The sequence below is a fragment of the Mastomys coucha genome, unplaced genomic scaffold (assembly GCF_008632895.1).
Source record: "Mastomys coucha isolate ucsf_1 unplaced genomic scaffold, UCSF_Mcou_1 pScaffold22, whole genome shotgun sequence".
In the NCBI taxonomy this organism is placed as follows: Eukaryota; Metazoa; Chordata; class Mammalia; order Rodentia; family Muridae; genus Mastomys; species Mastomys coucha.
Genome location: NW_022196905.1, coordinates 136263123 through 136287367, shown reverse-complemented (window position 1 = coordinate 136287367; position 24245 = coordinate 136263123). Strand labels below are relative to the sequence as shown.

At 45.6% G+C, this 24245-nt stretch overlaps 1 protein-coding gene across 1 annotated transcript in view; it reads right to left on the bottom strand.

The window, feature by feature from the left end:
* Window positions 1-24245, bottom strand: part of Sdk1 (sidekick cell adhesion molecule 1) — a 976484-nt gene that overhangs the window by 227281 nt on the left and 724958 nt on the right. Inside the window, exon 14 of the mRNA XM_031338568.1 lies at window positions 13864-14000. Coding sequence (XP_031194428.1) covers window positions 13864-14000 — 137 coding nt within the window. The remainder of the gene's footprint in view (window positions 1-13863; window positions 14001-24245) is intronic.

The window sequence follows — 24245 nt, the reverse complement described above, 5'->3', positions numbered from 1 at the left end:
AGAGACCCTGTTTCAAAAGTCAAGGTGGGGAAGAATAGAGCAAGAAACCCATTGTCAGCCTCTATCCCCTATACCCACATGCACGGGTGAGTGTAATCTTCCCACACACACATGTGCACAGATACCCATACATATGCACACAAAGGAAGCCCAGGAGGGTTGGGAATGGATAGTTGGTGGAGTGACTGCTTGGGAAACACAGAGTCTGGGGTTCCAACCCCTTCACTGCATAAACTTGGACTAGTGGAGTAGGCAGGCCTGCCAACCCAACATTCAGAAGGTAGAGACAGGACGATCATGAGTTCAAAGTCATTCTCAGTCACATATTGAGTCTGAAGTCAGCCTTCAGTATGAAAGAGAGACAAAGAGTAATGTAAGAACTGAGCAAACAGGGACACCTCATAAAAACACTGGGAAGCCAGGAATGTCCATTAAGCTTAAAGTCAGGGAGCTTCAAAAGAGTTTACTGAATAAACATCTGTCCCCAGATGCCCCAATTTCAGGGAGTAATGCTCAGTTCCAGGAAACATCCCACCCGCAGTGAGGGGAGGATCTCTCCCCACCCCTTCTACGTGCAAAAGGTATCTCCTCCTCACCTGGGGCACAAAGGACAATGGGCACAAAGGACAATGGGCTCCACTAATGAGAGATAACCAACTCATGCTGTAAACCAAAACCTATATTCTGAAAAGGGTATAAAGAGTGTGTGCTTTTGGTCGTCTTGGCCCCAATTGCGGGGATGACCCCAGTATACTGGATCATTAAACCTCTTGCTTATTGCATTGATCTCCATCTCTGTGTCTTTGTGAGTGGGACATCCTGGATGTAAGATTCAGCTCTCCAGATCTTACAATGACAGACAGATGGACAGGCAGATAATACATAACTAATAGGTGGACTGGGTGCAAAACAACAGACCCCTGCAGACTCGAGAACATTCTACACTCTCTATCATTACCAGAATCTCAGTACAGCCTTTTACACATGCTGTAGCTCATCAGGGCCATTGATGTTTTGCCCAGTTCCACACTCTACAGAAGCCTTCTGTTTCCCCAAGGACCAGGCTGTTCCTGGTTCTCCCATCTGGGGATGTCTATCAGCAACTGAGGGGTGGGCGACTGTCCACACCACCCTTTGCAATCCCAGCCTGGAGCCTCACATTCTGTTCTCTCTGTTCCTGCCAAGTTCTGCTGCCTAAAAGCTTGTTCAACAGCTCTGTGTGGGATGTGCCTGACATCCTGTGGTCCCTTGGTATTCCTCACAGGTCTCTCTTTTCAGTGTCGAAGGGAATTCACTAGATTGCCAGCAACAGTTGGTTGTGGTGGAGGCAGATAAGCAAGTCTTTCTTTGTATGTCTGCTAACATTTTTCTAGCTGCAATCAGCATGTATTACCCTGGACTTAAAATATATATTACTACATAGAAAATGCCTTAAAAAAAAAAGAGTCCATTTAATCCTTGTCACTGGCTTCTCTTGGACTGGGGAGACTTCTGCTCTTGCAAATACACATGCTGGGCATGTCAGGGACTCCACAGTACTTCCTGCATCCAGGTTTCTATACCCTGGAGCTCCTATGAGGGTGGTGCACATACCCAGGTCCTGCAAATCTCCACATGTGGTTCACTTCCAAGAGGGCTTTTCTGGCCTCTCCTTTGAGGGTCTTGACTCTCAGAAATATTTCCCTGGCAAAATGTTCATATGCTAACTTAGGCCATGTCCTGTGTCCCTGGTTTTGTGATTTAGTTTCCTGAGTCCTTTGTCTCCCAGTGAACTTAGGCTCTGTCCAAGTGATAATAGCAATAGCTGAAAGAGGATACATCTCTTGCAGTCCACCTGAAGGTGCTCTGCTAGGCTCTGCACTGGAAGGCTTAGGGGCAAGAATTAAAGCTGAAGAGATGGGTTGTTCTAGATTCTCACATGGCTGCCCTTACAGAATGCTGACAGGTGCTTAGAAATAAGAAAACCTTCCATATACATTTTAAAATCCTAAAAATAAAGACAGACAGACAGACACACACACACACACACACACACAGGGGGCGAGGGTTTACTGTGAAATACCAACCTTCCCAACCAGTGTCGCATATGTATTAACTTCTCTGAGGTTCAATCAGGCAAAGCTCATTTGTGGAGGTGAGAATTCAAAGGGGGAAGGGACAGGGAGACAAGAACCCAGTGGATGTTCTATAAGGTTGAAATGATTCACATATGTTCAAAGCATGGACTACAGGTAGAGATAGATGTATTTGTCAGAGCTCACTTAGATCTCTGTGTTTTGTTCTATGCAAATTATGACTCAATATATAAGAAAAAGAAACCAGTATTATACAAAGCACCAAAATCCTAGAAGATATTCTACAGAGATCAGGAGGGACAAAACAACAGGAGACTCTACCAGACTCATTATCATTCAAAAGTATTCTGATAGCCCAGCAAGATAGGAAAAACAAAGAGAAGACAATGCATTCTATTATTGGAGAAGAGAGATTGTTTACTTTGAAAACTAAGAGGATCAACAGAAAGATCATTAGAATAACAAGAGAACTGGAAGTAGGGAATGGAAAAGCGAGTGCCTGGATGACAATAGGCCTCCTGTGTCCCATCTATGACAAGCTGGGAGGTGACAGAGGGAGTAGTCCAAGGCACACTGCAGAGAGTTGACACTTTAGGACAGTGGTTCAACCTTCCCAGTGCATTGGCCTTTTAATACATTTCTACATGTTGTGGTGACCCCTAACCACAAAATTATTATTGTTGCTACTTTCTAAGTATAATTCTGCTACTGTTATGAACTGTCATGCAAATATCTGACATGTAGGATATCTCCTGTGAAAGCAGGCTGAGAGAGGCTCTGCCTTCATGGAAAGAGCAGAATGCTCCTGGCTACTGACCAAAGGGTTTGGAAAGAGATCCAGAGAGTGAATGCATAAGTGCAAGACCCTCTGGATGGGTAGATGGAACAACCAAGAAGTCAGTCCTCATAGAACTCAGCACAGCTTTAACTCCTTCCTTAAAAACTCAGTGAGAACCAGGCATAGTCACATAAATCTGTAATCCAAGCACTTGGAAAATGGAGGCAGGAGGATCAAAGCAAGTTGGAGGCCACTCCTGACTACATTATGAGGCCTGGTCAAAGTACAAGTGTTCCTCAGTGGAATTGGTTTTGTTGTTGTTCTTTTGATTTGGTTTTGTTTTTCTTTTTGCAATTTCACAAAATAGTTCTATTTTCTCATGATGAGAAATAGTAAAATCTGGGAGGATGAGGGGAATAACTGTATTTAAAAGACATTAAAATGTTACAAAATACCAAGGAGCAAGGAATGTCCATTAAGCCTAAAGACAGAGAGCTTCAGAAGGGTTTACTGAGCAAACATCCATCCCCAGGAGATGCCCTAATTGAGGGGAATAATGCCTGGTTCCAGGAAATGTCCCCAGCAAGGGTGGATCTCCCCCCACCCCTCCTACATGTAACTAGTATCTCCTCACCTGGGGCACAGAGGTCAATGGACTCAAAAGACAATGGGCTCCACCAATGAGAGATAACCAACTCGTGCTGTAAACCTATGTACTGGGAAGGTATAAAACGTGTATACTTTTGTTCTTCGAGGTCGCCTTTGCCTGAATGCTGGATGACCCCAGGACACTGGATCATTAAAACCTCATGCTAATTGCATCTTTCTCTGTCTCTGTGTTTTTGTGAGTGGGACGATATCCTGGATGTAAGACTCAGCTCTCCGAATCTTATAACAAAACAAACAAAACCAACCCAACTCCCGTCTACCCCCAACAAAACCACAAATACCTAATGATGACCGGCTAGGTCCAAATACATCCCAGACTTTTTTTTTTTTTTTTTTTTTTTTTTTTTTTTTTTTTAATTTGAGACAGTGTTTCACTATGTGGCTCTGGCTATCCTGGAACCTGCTATGTAGATAAGGCTGGCCTCCAACTCAAAGGGATCCTCTTGCCTCCCTTTTATATACCTTTCAAGGGTATGTGTCACCATGTCAAGTCTGTTTTTTTTTTTTTTTTAAAGCAGGAACATTTAGCATGCAAAAAATTAACATTACAAGTGAGTGGATTGTTCAATAAATCATGCGGGTAGAATGAAAACCAGAAAAAGTTGTATAGTATGCCTATATTCCAGCTGAATTAAAAAGTTTACATATGTGGAAAATTAACTGCTTAAAATAAAGGCAAATCTATGACATTTATTTTATACCTGATAAGGCTAAAATATCTAAATACAAAAGCAATTGGAAGAAAACATGAGAGAAAGAGCAGCAGACTAAACTATGTAGGAATCAAACACTTCTTTGTCAAAAATAACCCACAGTGCTGGGTTGGATGTAGTTCAGTTGATAGGGAGCATGCACTGTGCTCTGGATTCAATCCCTGGTACTTCATAAACCAGGCATACTGGCAAATGTCTGCCATCTCAGCATGTGGGAGGTGGAGGCAGGAGGATTAGAATTCCAAATTCATCCTTGGCTACACAGTAAATTTGAGAGCAGGCTGGGATACATGAAACCCTGACTAGAGTATAAATAAATAAAATCTACAAAAATTTAGTGGAAAGAGAAAATTGGAAAAACCAAACCAAACCAAAGCAAAGCAAAAAGACTTGCCACAAATGACAGACGAAAGAAATACCAAATCCTGGTTAGAAAAATGGGGGAAAGAAAGCTGATAGATCACAGCAGGAAAAGTAGAAAAAAGCCAAGCACCTTGGAAAAAGCATGTCCGGCTGTGCTGGGGATCAAAAATACGTACACGTGTGCAGCTATCAGAAGACACGGGTTACAACCACGAGTCTGCTGAAAATACAGCAATCTCTTTGCAAACTTGAAGGATGAGACTAGTACAACGATTGCCATCTGGTGTCACTGAAGTTGTTTCCTGCCTTTGGGGTTACCCTAAGAACCTTCATTGCCCATTGCGTGTTTCAGCACCACGGACAGCACATAGAGGAGCTGGGGACTGTATTTACCACTCCAGAGACAGTGCCTCCTAGAGGAGAAGATGGGAATAGCACAACCTAGGCCACCTTTGTGGAAAGACATAGTAGGGAGACAGAAAGTGCCCTGACACTTTCTGGGCACAGATGACAGCACTTGATAAGTAGAAGTGGATCACAGAATGTCAGGAATGGGGGTAGGGAGTTAGGGGAAGATACAATTCTCAAACATCCTCAGGGAAGTACAAGCAACGCTTGCTGCCGAAGCACAAAAAAAAGCAAGCCAGTAAGTGGCTGGAGACAAATATGGAGAGGCAGGTGGTGGCCAGATGATGAATGGTGCTGTCTCCCATGCTAATCAGCCTAGAATCTATTCCTTAACGGACTTAGGATAGCAAGATGGTGAGAAGACAGGCCAATGGCTGGATATAATGTAACCTTTGGGTTATATTATAATAATGTAGCCTGTGCTATGAAGCAGGCTCTCAGTCTCACTGCACAGTGTTCCATGGAGCCTTTATGGCCCCATTAAAGGGGTTTTCAGAGGAGGAATTTCCTTGGCTGGGCCTGGTGCATGGTTTGGCGCCAATAACAGCGTCTCCTAGAGGCAGAAATGGACATAACACTTCCTACCCTTGATCTTAGTCAAGCCAAGCTCCCTTTAGGAATTGCTCTGTAGATGCTCCCAGTGGCTCAATGAGGAATGGCTTGAGGGAGGCACACAGGGCAATGAGACAGAGCGGCAGCCATACTCCATCAGCAGTTCTGGAGAGGGGGAAGGGAAGTACGTTGTGGGGGAGGGGAATGTGGCAGGAACCCTGAATAGCTTCACATGTCTAGCTAAGAGGAAGCAGTGCTCTGGGGCAAAGGTGACAAGTATTACAGGAGACAGGAGGACTTGTCTGAGCATGGATGCTGTCCAGGCATAACCTGGTACACACTTGGACTCCGGATTGGAGTTTGGGAGGTTTCAGTTAGAGACACATTGGAGAATCACTGTGGGGAAGGAGAATAGCAGAGACACATAGGGTCATTGGGCAGGCAGCTGGATGAGGCAGCTGTGTTCTTGAGGCTTCCAGGACCACCAACACATAAGGGACAGAAGAGAAAAGTGAATCTGTTAGGGCAAGTAGAGCCATAGCAAAATAAAGAGGTGAAGCAGAGAGGGATGGCTCAGCCTATAATGGGCTTGTGAAGCAAGCAGGAGGACCTGAGTTCAATTCCCAGGACCTCATAACAAGCCAGGTGTGGTAATTTGTACCTGTTATCCCAGTACTGGGGAAATGAAGACAGATGAATCCCTGGGACGTACTGGCTAGTCATTGTAGCCTGGTTAGTGAGTTCTGTGACAGTGAGAACCTTGTGTTCAAAACACCAAGTAGATGACAACTGAGAAGTGACACCTGAGTTGTCCTCTGATCTCCACATGCATGGGCAACTGTAGGCACACGCTTTCCCCCAACACATACACAAGTGAAGAAAGAGGCAGAGGTGGGGCCATGGGAGCCAAGTTCAGGATGACTCCAGAATGGAAGGAGCAATCAAGAAGGAGGCTAAGGATGGCAAGGTTTGGAAGGGGTGTGGTGGGGCATGACAGGGGTGTGGCAGGAGAGTGGTGGGGGAGTGGTAGGGAAATAGTAGAACTTGACAGGGCATGGTGGTGAACGTGACAGGAGCATGACAGGGGTGAGGCAGGGAGTGGCCAGGGAATGTCAGAGTGTGGATTCAGGGCAGAGCAGGGGGGGGGGGTTGGGAAGTTGAGATGAGTAGCAGAGCCCCCAACTTTAGTCAGAAGGGGCCTGGAGTGAGGGAGACCTAGAATTGAAGAGGGACTGAATGACACAGCCACGTGATGTAGGCAAGAGTGACCCAGGCATGGAATGAAAGACTGTAGTGACTATTTTATAGTCTATTATTTTTTCTTTTGGTACAGGGTGTCATTATATAGATGGCCGTGGCTGGCTTCACACTCACAATCCTCAGATCTTAACTCTCTCAGTGTGGGAGTTACAAGTGTGCACTACCATACCTGGCTATGAGCATATATAAATTTGTAATTAAAGTACAAACGTTTATAATATAAAACAAAATATTTTATAACTAAGTTTCAGTTTTAGACATACAAAATTGCAGCTATGAATCCTCACACTTACAAAGAGGAAGACCTAAGAACTAGTATCACAAGGCATTTATGCTTCTTTAATATACATAGAGCATGGCTATCTTACCAAGAGACAGGCAGCAGTAGACACTAAGCTTAAAATATATCATGGGGAAGTGACTTGATTTTTCTTCCTAACTGGTAAAAGGCTACTGCAGCTCTTGTTCAGCAGGAGGATGTCGTGGCCCAGCCCACGGGAAACAAGCAAGGTCTCAGCTTAGGAACTAGAATCACCTCTCCAAAGTATCAGGGTTTCTATGGAAACTTGTGGTGTTACATTGAGAATGTGCATTTTTAATATTGCCAAATGTTCCTTTAAGTTCAGTGATACATTTATAAAAAGGAGTATCACAATTCTTTTGTAAACACAGAATGAACCTTGCGTGTGTGCCTGCTGTGTGTGCATGTCTGTGCTTGTGTGTGTGCGTGTGCACGCGTGCATATGCACACAAGCGCAGGCCAGAGAGGACAATATCAGTGCCTTCCTCGGTGGCACCCCTCATTACTTTTTACTCTGAACCTGATTGGCCTCCCCAGCCCTGTATCACAGTTTTAATTTGTTCACTGATTCCGATAAGATGTTCCAACTGTGTCAAGAGAGAAACAAACCACACGTACGTACATCAATAATGCTAAAATGAATTGACAAACAGAAGCAAAACTGATCAATATCTATGGAGTACAGCCTTACCTTCTATGGCATGAAATCTATTTGCATCCATCTGCATTTTTGCAGACCAGAGTTACTTGAATTGCAGCAACTTTTCTAGAATTTATAGAGTTGTAGGATGGCCCAAAGAGCAGCCTCCATGAAATCAAGCCCAAGGAGGTGCTTGGTGAGACCTGCATTCATTTTGGTCCACATCAGAGCTTTTCAAGTGCTTTTCCCAACAGCTCTCCTTAAAAACCCTGACCACCCCCCCCCCCAAAAAAAAAACCCTGACTCCATAGACACATTGTTCTTCGCCACGTCAGCACAGAATTTAGAGAGAAAAGTGCTTTTCATTCTACAACCAAATTCTCATGCTATCCGAAGGTCTGGGGTGTTCAGCTCTATAGAGAAGCCCTCTCTGCTCGGTACCTCCAGACCTGCCTACCTCAGCTCTCCAGGTGGGTACCCTGGATCAGCCTTATGTCTTGCCAGCTCTGTCTATGCCTCTAGCTTACCGAGAGGCACCTGCGATAAGAGAACCACCAAACTTCATGGCAAGAGGAACCTAATATGCCTACAGGGGCCAGACATTCTCCACACAGTTTTGACTCTAGTTAAGTGCATGCTCTTCCATGGTGGTCTATACACCTCAGAGAAAGCTTTTCTTTAATGGTAGGAGTTGTGGTGAAATCAAGCATTAAGGAGGCCCCTGCCTCAGCCACTGAGCCACACCTGCCTGGTTCCTACAGGATCCAGGGCATTCCTGAGAACAGCAGCCCTGTCTGCCTGCTAGGCTGCTAGAGTTGGCAGCAGCCGCTCTCCCAAGTAGGTGGCATGTTGGGTGGGTAGCTGGGGTTATTTAGCACTGTCCACTTCTCAGTGTTGAGTGTGGGCCAAATACAACCTCCGTTTCAGTGTGCCTGCTGCTAAGCGCTTCTCTTCTGGCTGTAATTAGCCTGCATGTTCAGCTGCTTCTTAACGGCACTCATTCCTAATAAAAATAAAAAGCTCATCACAGGTCCAGATGACTGAGGCAATCCTCCGATAAGAAGGCATACGACCAACCACCTGCTAACAACACATGCTGCTTCCACTGAGGCCGTAGATTTATCTTATGCCTCTCAATGCCTGGCAGGAAGAAGAGCAGCCCGAAGCTGGATCCAGATGAGAGGGTCAACTGGTCAGTGAGGGACCAGTCAGTGCCAGTCTTTGGGATGTTCTTAGCAAACTGAAGCATCTGAAAAACACCTGCCAAATTGACTATTGTGTGCTCTTGGTGACCACTGGTCAAGCGCAATGACAGATAGGGGCTGGCAGGGTGGCTGGGTGATAGAGAGCTTGTTTAGCATGTGCAAGATACTGGGTTTAACTGCAGAACCTCAACACACAAGAAACAGAAAGTAGTGACAGACCCTAGTATGTGTGTATGTGTTTGTGTGTGTGTGTGTGTATATATATATATATGTGTATATATATATATACATGTGTATATATACATATATATATATACACACATATATATACATACATATGTATAGATATAAAATATATATGTATGTGTAGATATAATGTATATACATACACACATATGTATACACACTATATATGTAAATTTGCATATGTATGTGTATGTATTATGTGTGCATATGTGTGCAAGTTCATGTATGTACATGTGTATGTAGAGGCCAGAGGTCAATATCAGGCATCATTTCTCAGTTGTCCACATTGTTTTTCCAGACAAGGTTTCTCAATGGGTCCTATACTCACTGATTCAGCTCCACTAGCTGATCAGTGAGCACCAAGAATCCACCGCTCTCCACTTCTCCAGCCCCAGGCTGACCAAAGTACATTATCACTCTCAGATTGCTATTGTAAGTTCTGGAGGGTGAAACTCAGGTCTTTGGGTTTGCACATCAGGTTCTTTACTGATTGAGCCCTGAGAGCTGATGCGTCTACCATGTCCTTGTCTGAAGTTGAGGCTGGTCATTAATTTATGTCTGTGTTCCAGCATGCCTCAGACTGCCTTAGTGAAGAACAGATGTCAATCAACATGGACTGATGGATGGTTACATAAAAAGCTTGCTTCTGATTTAGGCAGTATGCCTGACTGGAAAAATAAGTCTTGCTGCCAGTGGGGAAATGGCTTGTGTGGTATTTTGTATCAGTGCCTGTTTTGGTGTCAAGAAGGGAGAGTAGAACAGTTTCCTGGTGGAAGACTTCCCAGAGTGTCATGTTGTATAGCACTCTCATCTGAACTGAAACATTGAATGCTGGGGGGAGACTCCTTAGGACTGAGGAGTCAACAAATGGAAAGTCTCAGGAAGTTCCTGAAACTTATCAGATGCACATGGCCCCTACTTCCCCAAAGTTACATAAGAACTAAAGATGGCTTAGGTGAGGAGACTTTCTGACCCTTTGAGCTGCCTGAAAGTTGTACAAGGCTCCAGCTTTCTTGAATGTCACCTGTCAGTCATGACAGGTGGGCTTTGATGATGCAGCTGCCTTTGATTGGTCCCTGCCCCTGTAAGTCACCCTGTGGGTGACCCCCCCCCCAAGCACTCACTGTATCTTGGTAGTATTGTCACTGTGGTCTGTTGCTGGTTCCCTATGTGGGTGAATGGGTGTTTGTTCCCATCTCCCCAGGGAATAGTGTCATGCAGCAGTTTATCCTGGTGGCTCTGCCAGATTCATGTTATCTCATTTGCAGAGAAGATACTAAACTCCAGGGACAGAGACACAAAAGCGAGCAGAACACAGCTCTTTGTCTCCAGGAGATGGATGCCTGCCGGAAGCTGTTCTTATGGTGGATATCTGTCAACTTCAGATGACAAGAGCTCTGCTCCTGTCACATTCTCTCCACACACATTACCGTCAAAGGCCATGCAGCCATGACATCCTCAGGAAAACCTTGTCTTCTGAAAGGTTATTTTAATAAATAACGCTGTCTCTTCCTTCTCTGACTGAGGGTTAAATGGAAACACTGTTAGCATGCAGCCCAGTCCCAGTATTGCCTCCTCTGTGGAAGGAAGTGAGGTCAGAGGTCAAGGAGGGAGAAAGGTCTGACTCTAGGACCTCCTGTGAGCTGTGTCCAAGTCTGCTATTGTGGCTGAGGCATGGATTTAGGATCCAGGAAGTAGATATAAAGTATAGCTCTATGGTAGAGCATACGCTTAGAATCCTATAGTGATGGAGCGTGGTCAGAGGAAGAGAGGCTACCTAAAATACCCCAGTGAGGGACTGGAATATGGCTCATTAGTAGATCACTTGCCTAGAACCCACCAGTGAAAGGCTGGGGATGTAGAATTCTTACCTAGAACCTATCCCTGATTAAAAAAACAAAACAAACAAACAAACAAAAAACAAAAAACAAAAACCAAAATCCAAAAACCAAAAACCAAAACAATGTTAAGGAAGACTCTAGCTTATAGTTTAAAAGTTACATTGTGCTGTGTGGAGCCCCTTGTCGGGGGACAGTGGCTGAGGGACAACACTATCTCTGTAAGCATTCTGAGTGGAGGATAAACCATGGAGGTGGTACATGGTCCTTTTGGCAGGGGCTGAGGGACAATGTGGAGCCCTTGTCATTGACGCATGCCCAGCAAAGTGAGAAAGAGGAGGCTTGCAGCAAGTGGAGGTTACTCAGGATTGGAGACTTTGGGCTTCATCGTGCATGCTGCAGAAGCCCAAGTGGGCTCAGAAGGAGAGAGCAGGCCCATTGCTATTTGGAGGGAATCAGCATTGATGTTTGTAGAGAGAATGGCTAAGAAAGGAAAAATGGACACAGGGCCTGGGGAGGTAGCTTGGACAGCTGAGGTGTCCTTACTGGGCTCCTGAAAGGGCCTGGGCAAAAGTGTCAGAGAAACCTAGAACCGAAGGCCAGAACTGCTGCTGCCCAGGTGTGTTGAGTGGAGGGTATGGGCGACTGTTTCAAGACTGGTCTGAATGACACAGAAACTGGGCTCCTGGTGAAGGAAATGCTGGGTGGGAAAAGAGGACCAAGGTTAGGGCTGAAATGATGGCAAGGTAGATGCTAATGAAAGCAACTATGTCTGTTGCAACAACCAGGGAGGGATGGGAGGCCTCTGGGCTGGGTTCCGAGGCAGAACAGAAAGACAGAAAGTGAGGAGGACACAGGGAAGAAAGGATTTGCTCACACTTGAGTCTGGCTTAAGCCGTGGTCAGCAGAGTGGCAAGAATTCCAACTCAGGCAACAGTGTCTGCTGTGAAGGTGGCCAATACAGAGACAACACTCTTTTCTACAGAGCCAGGAAGCAGGCGTGGGGCCTGAATATGTGGGCCTTACCTGGGGCCTCATTCCTCTCTGGGAATCTTAAACAAGACTGTTAACTCTTACAAAGAAGATGCCCCATTGTCCTGCATCCCTCCCAGCTGGCGTTTCACTCAGTCAGTTTCAGCCCTGTCAGGTGAAATTGACCCTCAGCTCCTTACCCCCTGACCCTTATGACTTCATTTAGGTCCCCTGGTGACACTTTGAGGGTAACAGCATCAATAACACCAAGATGGTTTTTGCATGAGTATTACAAAGGGTAGGAGGGACAGAAGCCCATACCCATCTTTTTTCCCAAGTCCCTTGCTTTCTCCTAATCCCCCTGCTTAAAATTTATATTAAAATTGTCTTTTAATAAATGCAGACTCCGCTTCTTGCTGGCTCACCCTGAATCTTTCCTGTGGTGAAGTCAAGAATTCAGCTTTACTTGAGTTGAGGTCCCTAAAAGATTAAAGGGGACTTCTTGCAATGCTGAGGATGACTGTGTGGCTGTACCTCTGTGTCTGTCACTGCTGATGCCTCCATCCCTGGTGTGTGTGTCACCTAGGAGCTGGCAGAGTCACTAGGGGGTCAGAGAGGAGCAAGCAGGAAAAGGCATGAAGGTAGTGGAGGAGGGAAGGTGGGAAGCCAGGGTCGATTAAGGAAGTGTCTTGGAAGCAGAGAGGAAGCCACAGGGCTATGGTCTACTGAGTACCATCTCTACATCAGAGAAAAGTGATACACACACACACACACACACACACACACACACACACACACAGTTCTGAGTTAACCTCTCCCAGCCCAGGTGCCCTAGGGAGTACAAGATTGACAAGAGCAGGCACTAACTGGATTCAGGCACTGCGTGTGTGCCTGACATGCAGACAGAAGAAAGGGGACCAGGGCTGGAAGCAGGTCTACAGACACTACAAGTCTCAGAAACCCGCTGACCTCCTGAGGGGATGGACAGCTCTGAGATGATTGCCTGCCTGCCCTCCCCTCCCCCACAGGATCCATCACTGGTGTAGGTAGATATTTAGGATGCTGGCTCACTGTCCTCTCAGAGGGCTTGCTCTCTGAACAAAGTGCACATCTAAAGGTCCAGTTCTTGTCTCTGTTCGTGGGCTTCCACAGATGACAGGCAGGAAGTCACAGACCCTCCCAAGATGCAGAGGCTGCTGCTGCCCACTCTGAAGCCAGCTTCAGGAGGCACCGTTACTCCCTTTCCAATAGGTCGCAGGGGTAACACTGTCCTCTAGAACCTCTGAGGCAGAGTCATGGATTTAGTTGTTCCTGTTAGCCCTGGTCTCAAGTCCAGGCCCTCTTAAGAGTGCACTAAGGATGCCCCCCTCCCTCAGCCACATGGCACTTTCCTCTCCTAACACACCAGCTTGATTTTGCTTTGCTACCTGTGAAGTATGGTCAAGTGTCCCTGTCAGCTGTGGTTTGGGGGAAGGACATGGCACTAAGAACACGTGAAATCTGTTTTCTGGGCCTGGAGAGATGGCCGATAGTGAGAACACTTGCTGTGTAAGCACAGGACCTGAGTTCAGATCTCTGGGACTCGTGTAACCCAGTGTCATGGCAAGCAGAGATAGGGGGATCACTGGAGTGTGCTGGTCACCAGCTGAACTCCAGGTTCAGTGAGAGACCTTGACTTAGGGGGGTAAGGCTAGGAGTGACAGAGCAGGACCTCTGACGTCCTCCTGTGGTCTTAAAGCTTGCAGAGGCCCACCCTATGCCACAAAATGCACACACAAACACACACACACACAGACACACACACACACATGCACACGCACATCTGGTTTGTTTCGCTACTTACTATTTTCAGATACTTGCACAATGTAGTAAAGGACCGGGCTGTTTCCGTCAAAGGGCCGAACCCAGGATAGTGTCACCGAGTGGCTGCGTGCCGGGCTCAAGCTGGCCAGCAGGTTTTGAGGTGGGTGAGGTAGCTCACTAGAGGCAAGGAAGGAAAAAGAACAAGAAAACAGTGAAGTCAGTCTGATGGGTCATCTGATGCCCATGCTGGAGAGAGCTGGTGTGTGCTGTTATGAAATGAGAATGAGATAGTCCCTCTCTCTGTGATGCCCTAAGAACAAACAAAGACCAGCCCCACCCCATGTGGTGTAATTCAAACATAATTTGATGTGATCTCCGCGGCTCCACAATCACAACACAGGTACCTTCACAGGGGCCCTGTGTGTACTAACTTTTATTACATTCTATTTTATCTTGTTGTTTTGTGTATGCTTGTGTGCATGTGTGCATGCATGTGTGCATGTGTGTGTGTGTGTGTGTGTGTGTGTGTGTGTGTGTGTGCATGTGTAGGCTAGAAATTGAGTGAGATATTAATGATAATTAGTTTTAACTGTTAACTTGATATAACTTAGAATCACCTGGAAGAAAGTCTCAAGGAGGGACTGTCTGGACAGGAGTTAGCCTATGGGCATGTCTATAGGGGACATGATTGCCTCAGATGAAGTGAGCAGACTCAGACCACTATGGGTGGCACCATTCCCTGGGCTCTAAACTTGGACTGTGTAAGAGTAGAGAAAGGCAGCTGAGCCTTAAGTACAGTATTTCTTTATCCCTGCTGACTGTGGATATGATACAACTCCCTGCTTTGAGTTTCTGCTATATCAGCTTCCCCACAATAATGAACCCTGACCTGGAAATGTGAGTTAAGATAAATTCTTCTGCCCCAAGGTGCTTTGTGTCGAGGTATTTTATCACAGCAGTGGGAAGGAAACTAAAATAAATGTCTTCTTCAATTGCTCTACACTGAATTTCTGAGGTGGTCTTACCTATTCAGCTAGGCTGGCTGGCTGAGGACTGTAGGGATCCTCTGTTTCTGCCTCCCCAGAGCTGAGATTATGGGTGCTCACCATTGTACCCAGCTTTTTACATAGGTACGTGGGACTGAACTCATGGCCTCATGCTTCTGCTGAGCCACACCCCTGGCCTGGCACTGTATCATTTATGAGAGATAATGTAGTCAATGATTCGACTATGCAGCTAGACGCTGTTCATGTAAACTCAGCAGAAGCCCTATAAAGAGGAAAGCCTGGTGGTGAGGATCATCCGGTGTGAGGGCTTACCATGCCACAATCCCCCCGCCCCCTTCTTAGACGAGTGAACTGCCTTGTTTATCCACAGCATGAGGTTATATTGTAGCTCTGGATTTGGGAAAGTAATAGAGGTTTGGGGAAAGCACTTAAGAGTAAATGTGGTAAGAAAATCAATTAAACACCTATAGAAATTGTAAATAACACATGGACAAGGCCATAAAATGCAAGTGTAATTCTGGTACATAAGTTTAAAAAAGAAGTCATTAAATTTAAAACAACAAAGTTTTTGCTGGGATTTACTGGAGACAGAACAAAGTCTCTACCTGGACACCCCAAACCGTGCAAGTTAGGTTCAGGCTTACATCTCTGGGGCTTGGGATCTGGGCCTGCCCCATGTTCCTTCCACTCCCATAACAGACCTGGAAGGCTGCCAGGTGGTGACCTGTATCACCCACTAATTTGTTCTGGGTCTCTCTTCGATATCAGTTACTAGAACCACATGGATCAGATCAAACGCCAACATTATACTTGACATTTTGGAAGCTTGGGAGCTTTATCTATCTATCCATCATCTCTTCATTGATTGGCTGCATCTCACTAGCCCTGGCTAGCCTGGAACTTCCATCTGTCATCCATCCATCCATCCATCCATCCATCCATCCATCCATCCATCCATCCATCATCCATTTATTGGCCAGATCTTGCCAGCCCTAGCTAGCCTGGAACTTACTATGTTGGCTACACTGTCCTTGAACTTGCCATGACTCTCCAACAACTGATCTAACAGTGATGGGATCTCAAGCAGACAATACTATGGCCCCCTTCATACTTGACTGTATGTGTGTATGCTCATGTATATGTGTGTGTGTGTGTGTGTGTTCATGTGCATGTGTGTGCATCTGTGTGCATGTGCATGTGGAATCACAGATGGAAGTTCGGTGTCATGCTCAGTCACTCTCCATGTAATTTTCTGAGTCAGACTCTCCCCTGAACCCAGGGCTCACAGAATTGGCTGGAGGGGCTTCTCAGCTAGTCCAGGGATCCTCTGGCATCCATTTCCCCAGTGTACAGGTGTACACCTCCAATACTCCAGTGTTTTTTCTATATTTTTGGTTGTGAGCCTAGCCTTTAATGGCTAAGCCATCTCTCCAGCCCAAGTGTTTTTTTTTTTCCTTAATTAAAAAAAATCTATTTTCATAAGAATAGACTCTTTGCTGGGCAGTGAAGATGTATGCCTTTAATCCCAATAATCAGGAGGCAGAGGCAGGCAGATCTCAGAGTTCAAGGCTAACCTGGTCTACAGACTGTGTTCTAGGACAGTTAGGGCTATACAGAGAAACCTGGTCTCAAAAAACCAAAACTAAACCAAATCAAACCAAACCAAAACAACACCCCCCTCAAACTAAACCAAACCAAACCCCTAAACCCCAAATAAAACAAAAGATACTTCTCTCATACAATATATCCTGATTACAGTCTCCACTCCTGCCCCTTTCAGCCACACCCACGCCCCCCACTCTGGACACACTCAGGTTTTTATGTGGGTACTGGGGAGCCAAATTCAGTTCCTCCTGCTGACACAGCAAGTACTTAACAACAGAGCCTTTTCCCAGCCCCAAACCTGATACTTTTCATTCAAAAATGTCCATGTGGGTTGGGGGTTACAGCTCCTGTTAAAGTCCTTTCCATCCCCAGCATGGCCAAGAAAGAAATGTACCTGTTCTATTTCAGAATTGATGAAGTTGTTTGTGCACAGCTGTGTAAGAAGCATAACTCTCCCCAATGTAGCCATTAGCAAATGAACATTTCTCATGGAGACATAACTGTGTTGTGTATTAGCACACACACACACACACACACACACAAAAGCCAAGTTTTGAGTGTGGAATATTGTCTCCTGTTCTCCTTAACTGTGACTCAAGTTTGAAATCAGACAAGAAGCTGCTCTTCCCATTTGACTTATCTGATAACCAAGCCTCCATTAGACCCCAATAAACACTATTAAAGAAGGGGGCAGGTTGAAAATATCCATTCTAAAGCCCCATTTCTCTTTGTTTTCTCCAAGATAGATTAGGTTTGGGCTGAAACAGAACCAAAGTCGTTGAATGGTCCTAAGTAGAAACCATCCATTTGTTACTGTACTCGTTGCTGTGACAAAATGCCTGGCGAAAGTGACGTAAGTAGAAAGGCTTGCTTTGGCTCACAGTCTGAGGGTCCAGTCCAACACTGTGGGAAGGCATGGCGGCAGGAGTGCTGCTCACACTTCACCCGCAGTTAAGAAGCAGAGAGAGACAAATGCTATGTGCTCTGTTTCATTTATCCTGTTTCTTCAGCCCAGGTCTCCAGCCCATGGAATGGCACTACCCATATTCAGGGTGTGTTTTCCTGCCTCAATTAACCCCAAATCCTCCACAACAACCCTAAAATGCCTAGAAGTGTGTCTCCTTGGTGTTTCTAGATTCTGTCAAGTTGGCAATATCCATTTTTACACAAACCAAGAGTACACTTGACTAAAAATACCCAGATAAAACTCTTGATAACAATAGTTGTTTTTTTTGTTTGTTTGTTTTGTTTTGTTTTTTCTGTTTTGGGATGGATGGAGTTTCTAAATCCTTGGGATATCCTGAGGGATGGAGTTGTCTCTGTCATTCCTGTGCTTCCAAAGCTGAATGACTGGTTATGGGATCACTCAGCTGGGCTCTAGGTAGGTCCAGGACAATAGAGAAGCCATGGGATTGGAGGCTTGAGTGTCAACTCCATCTCTGGCTTCTGTGGGATAGAAGAAAGCTGGAGACATTTAATAATGTATAAAGCATTCATCCAATCAGGAAATATCTATTGGATGTGGCTCTGTTGAGCATCCTTGGCTGGTGTCACGAGGTAAGATGTGAAAACCATACATAAGAGGATGTGGAATTGACTAGATCTTGCCCCATATGTCATACACATGCATGGCTGCTTCCATGCAGAGCATGTGCATAGCCTCACACTACGGCTGTCTGTACATGCCCAGATTCAGATGTTTTCCAACTCTCCAGCTCATGATTGGTCTGGTTATGCATTTTTTCTCCTTTATAAAACCTGCAGTGAGAGCCACAGCTTTGTGTAGAGACTCTGCAGCTGAGGGCGTAGGGGAAGCCCCAGCTGGTTAGCTTGGTAGGTAGTCCGGAAGCCCCGGGCTCCCAGCTGCTGCCTGAAGCTTGGAGCTGTTCTGGAGTGTATGCCCTTGACTTGTGAGGTCTGTGCTAATTCTAATTAATTAGTGTCTGAATTCCACTGCAAAGATGGTCCAATAATAGAAGCTGGTCTGATACAACAAACATAAACTTGAAAAGGAGCAGGAGTGGCCAGTGCTCCAGGTCACTGTGTGGACACAGAGTGATCCCCATCAGCAGATGATTACACACACACAGACCAAGCCTCAGAGGCAGCCTTTGCCTAGGCCTGCTATACAGCAGTACATAGTAAGATCCTAGGAGCTCACATATGGCTGTTTTTCTTTTAACATGTTTTTAGTGTGTGTGTATATGTGTGTGTGTGTGTGTGTGTGCTTGTATATAAGTGGGTGTTTCATCACATGTTCATGTGCATGTAGATGCCAAAGGTCACTTTCATATGATTTTCTCAGTCACTTTCTCCCTTGAGACAGGGTCTTTCACTCAACCTGGAGCTCACTGATTCAGTTAGACTGGGTGACTAGTGATTCCTCCCGTCTCTGCCTCCCCAGTACTGAGATTATGGGCACATGCCATTAGAGGTGGCTTTTTACATAGGTGCTGGGGATCCAAACTCAGGTTCTTATGCTCATGCTGCAAGTGTTCTAACTACTGAGACATCCTCAGCATGAGACTTTCTCTTTAACTTGATGATGGTTATCATGGTAAAACCCTTGAGCAACAGGTCAGTAATGGATAATTAAAGCTTTCATGTACTCTGAATCCACCCCTAGAAATGGGAGTAGACTACACCCAAGCATGTCACTGCCAACTTTCAGAGGAGGGTAGGTGAATGATGTTTTGGGCAGTTCTGAGATGCTTATGACTGTATAAAGTGAGGACATGACTGCTCTGAGGTACAGCTGAGGGGAAGGTTTTATTGTAAATATGAGGGAGCTATAGCCCTAGGCATATGAAATCATCCAGAGCAGAGAGAGATAGTAGTGGACAGAAGTGAGCTGTGAGAGGAGGGGTGGGGAATTGAGAGAGGTAGAAAAGAGCATGTGGGAAGAGACCAGGACAGAGAGACAAGAGAGAGGGGACAAGAGGATGTAGAGAGTATGTGGCCTAAATGGCAGAGTCATATAGGTATCAGACGCTGAGGGAAGGTGTTAGCCTGTTAGCATTCCTCCTAGGCTCCGCCCAACATTTATGGAGCAATTGCCAGGTAGGTGTCTGGCTTACTATAAAAAGACTGTTTGGCCTCTCCTGTGCTTTCTGACCCTTTTCTCTGTCTCTGACCTCCCATTTTCTGTCCCCTGTCCCTCTCTCCCCTCTCTTTCTCCCTACCCTCTCTCTCTATGTGTTCCCGGTTGGCCTCTTCCCTCCTTTCTTTCTCTCTCTCTCTCCTCTCTCTGTCTTCTCTATCCCTTCTCTATCTCTGCCTCTACTTCTCAACTCTCCTTCCCATGCTCCCAAATAAACTTCATTTTATACTAGACCTATTGCATGGCTGGTACCTGGTGGGGCAGGGTGGGGGTTGCCTCAGCACGGGCCCGCTAAGGCTCCCCCTCCCGCTTCACCATACTGAGTTTTACAAAAACATACCAGAAAGGAAGCCCATGTGTTAGAGAAGTTTAGGGTGGGGGTGGGTAGAGCTGAGTGGAGCCTTGGGACTGAGTGACCCTGGAGGTCAGCATGTGCTTTAGTATGCTAATAGGTACCACAGTTTAGTCATTTGTCCTGAGTTTCTTTTGGACCTGACAATACCCAGTGGGGACAAACCAAGAGAAAAGGAGAGATGGAAATGGAGGCCAGTTCTGAGTCACTTTACAATGGAAATGGAACAGAGAGATTGGCACCAAGTTACTTACACCACAGCATTATTGGGCATTAACAACAGCCTTAGTAACTGGAGCTCATACAGGGCGGGAGAGACATTAGGGCAGTGTTCATGAGGGAGGAGCAGTTTTGAACAATTGGTAAAATTGTGGCCAAGGGAGAATTGCTCCTGAGAAAGAGGACCAGGTCAGTCTTTCTCCATCAGGAGAGCTTTGCCCCTCTGATCGCAAATCGTGACTTGGTCAAACCCATCTTCTTCCACTTTGCTCTGAGGAGGAGGACTGGGGCTTGATAACAGTGGGGGATGGCGTCCGATTGTTCACTCCTTATTATGTCTTTGTCAGAAGTAGTTTATTGTAAGAATCCTCTCCTGATGCCTCAGGGTCCAAGCCTTCCAGTCAGCTCAGTAAATTAGATTTTCACTGTTCTTCTGACTGCAGGAGGGGCCAGGTGATGCTAATTGGGTCTTTAAATGATTGAACAATTAATCACTCTATAACGCCTTAGGAACCTGTTTTTTTCTGGCACATTCAATAGGGCAAGATGCTTTCGGGGACACAGGCTCACTCCAGGACTGTGATCCTGCCAGTGCAGCACCAGTAAACTAGAAGGAAAGTCAGGATCAAAACTCAGTGACAATGCTTTTGTTTGTTTTGTTGTTTTTGAGATAGGGGCTCAGGTACCCCAGACATGCTCTGAACTTGCTATGTGGCCAAGGATGACCATGGACTTTGTCTTGTGTCTCTGTGGATGGTGTTATGTGTGTATGTGCATGCTCGCACGTGTGTGCAGCTGTGTGCATGTGAATGTAGAGGTTGAGGTTGACCTCAGGTGTCTTCCTTGACCTCACATCACATTATTCATTGAGGCAGGATCTCTCCTTTGAACTTGGAGCACACTGACTTGGCTAGTCTAGCTATCTGGTTTGTCCCAGGCATTCCCTAATTCCATTTTCAGGGAGCTAAAACTGCAGGTAGACCACCATGCCTAGGCAGCTCCTGTGGGGACACATTCCTTTATTTACTAAATCATTCCTCCACAAAACCCTTCTGAGACAATCTCATGTATCCCAGGCTGGACTTGAACTCACTATGGAACTGAGTCACTGAGAACTTCTAATCTTCTTACCTCTTCCCCCACAAAAGCTTAGATTGCAGACACACACTACTACAGCCAGTTTTATTTTGTGCTGGGAACTGAACCCCAAGCTTTGTGCATGCCAGGCAGGCACTCTACCTACTGAGCTCCAGCTCCAGCCCAATCTTGGACTTGGATCCTACTGTTTCAGTCTTCTGAATGCTAGGATTATAAGTGTGCATCACCAAGCCTGGTTTTATCCGATGTTGGGAATTGAACCTAGGGCTTCATGTGTTCTAGTCAAGCCCTCTACCAACTGAGCTACAACTCTAGCCTTCAAGGTGACAATGTTTACTGATGAAAAGCTCTGCTGCTAATGTATAGGACACATCGCAGAACCATCTGGAATTTTAGAGAGGGGATTAAGTCAGAGCCTACATGCATTGCTTGTCTTGGATAATACAAATACACCTTCCTGTTTTAACTTAGTAAGTGGGGTGAGGCATACTTAAACATTTATTGGGCACCTACTGTATACTTGGCTGAGGTAGGCACTGAGGGCTCAGTGGCAGGAATCATGTGAGATGATCACAAGGACTTGATCAAAAGTAACACACAGGCTCAGGGATAGAAGCATGAGCTTTAAGACAAAGAAACCCACAACACAAGAGGCAACATTGTTTTTCTGTGGTGGAGGAAAAAAAAAACACAGGAGCTATATATTTTTGAGATTCTCTCTTCTACTGGGCTCAACACAAAACTGAAGAAACAGTAGCTGATTCCATTCCATGACAGCCCTGTGAGGTCAGTGGCGCCATGTCTAGTCTGTAAGCTGAGCCAACTGAGGTGGAGGAGCAAGGCAACCTGCTCCAAGTCCCACTGTAAGGTGGGACAGACCTATGGTCAACCTGGCTTGTGACAGTTCCGCTGTAATCAACAGCCTTGTTACCAGTGATGTGGGCATGAAGCATCACTCAGCCAGCTTCTACCTGAGACAAAGCTTCATGCTAAAATGATCAGCCACAGAGCAAATGAGCATGGGGACATCCCACTGGATTTTTGAAAAGCTCACTTTAAATACTTGATACATACATACATACATACATATATATATATATATATACATATATATAAATGTGTGTGTGCATGTGTGCATGTGTGTGTATGTATGTGTGTATGTATATACATGTATGTGTGTATGTGTGTGTGTATATGTTTACCTGTGTATGAAGGGCAGAGGTAAACATTACATATTGTACTTCAGGAGCTGTTAATGTTTTTACTTGTATTATGGGTTTTTTCTCAGGCCAGGAGATGTCTACACTGGCTGGACAGTGAGCTCCAGGGACCCTCCCTTTTCTTTTCTTTAATGTGGGTTCTAAGTATCAAACTGTCCTTGTGTTTGTGGGGTGAGGACTCTACCAACTGAACTGTCTCCCTGCCCTAATTCCTATATTTAAGAGAGTGGCTTTTAACTGAAGTGGAGAGAAAGGGGGACTCAGGCTCTCTCAGGCTTTTGAAGGGCACTGTTTAGCCCTAAGTATCTCTCAGTCCCTTTGGTAATATTCATTTTTTTCTTCCTTATTTGTTTATTTGCTATCTGAGTAATCATGGAAATGTGACAGTGCTGGACTAGAAGGTTCTCTGAGAAGCACATGATGCCCTCTATTTCTGAACTGTTGCTATTATCATCACTCTGACCACTGCTGGTGCTGCAGTGTCCCCAGATCTTTGTACATGCGTGAGTGGCTTGTCTTTGTGGTGTGTATGTGGTTTGTGTTTGTGTGCAAGCGCACATGTGCATGTGAAGACCACAGAACAGCTTATATAAAGTGGACTGTTTCCTCCCATCTTTCTGTCAGATATGGGGATCGAACTCAGGTCACAAGACGTGCACGGCAGACTCCTTTACCCACAGAGTCATCTCACTGTCTCTGCTCATCTCATTTTCTGAGACAGAGTCTGACAGAGGCTGAACCTGCAGCTTAACACTTCAGCTAGACCGGCTGCCCAGTAAGCTCTAGGGACTGGCCTGTCTCTGCCTCCCCACCTCTGGGATTATAGGTGCATGCTATCATGCCCGGCATCTCATAAAGACACTGGACATCGACATGCAGGCCCACATACCTGCCTGGCAAGTATTTCACTGATTGAACCATCTCCCTGGTCCCAAGAGCTCTCCAGATGTAACGATGTACCACTCTCCCCATTCATCCTGACTTGGAAGAGTACCGTGTTTATTACACCAGCAACTCCCAGGGGCCTACAGCCTTCTGAATCAGCTCCGCAGCCTGCGGCACCCAAATTGGTTTGAATCACAGATCTGCAAATATTTCTATCTTTAGCAATGAGGTGTTTCACCATCGCAGAAAGCCTATTATTTTATACATACAGCAACATTTGCTGAAAAATGTATTTTACTTAGAGGAAATCAAATAAGTAAATAGTGGGGAAGATATGTAAATCAGCAGAACATAAAAACGGTGCAGAATAAAAAGAACGTGCTGTGTTGGAAGTATGCAGTCGGGTTGGTGCTGATGGAGCCTTTATGAACTGCTAACACTTTATTATTTGATACCCAGACTGGATGATCTAAGAGTTCTCCAAGGTATTTTTTTTTTAAATGTGAATAGCATGGAGAATTATGGGAATTCACTGGCTGTGTTCTCCAACATCATCAAAGCAATATTTAAAAAAAAAATCTGGAGCTGAGGGAGGCAGCAGAGCTGGGCTTTGATAGACAGCGGGTGCCTTTACGTTTATCCCTATGACATATGCTGAAGGTAAGAGAGGAGTAGAGGCCACTCAATGGCCTAGAACATGTACTCACCAATGTATTCCTACATGCCTTCAGTTAACAACCACTCAGTGTACCTTGCTGGGCACCTGTTGGTATGCTAGGCACCCAGAATGCAAACATTCACTGCTGAGGGACTTCTGGGAGGGAAGGGTTTGGACGGTAGCTTTGTGTCTTCCAGTGTGGTTGATGCTGTGAGGAGGATGGGCCAGGACAAATGGAGATGCACTGCAACTGAATGGCAGGAAAAGATCCTGGGGCT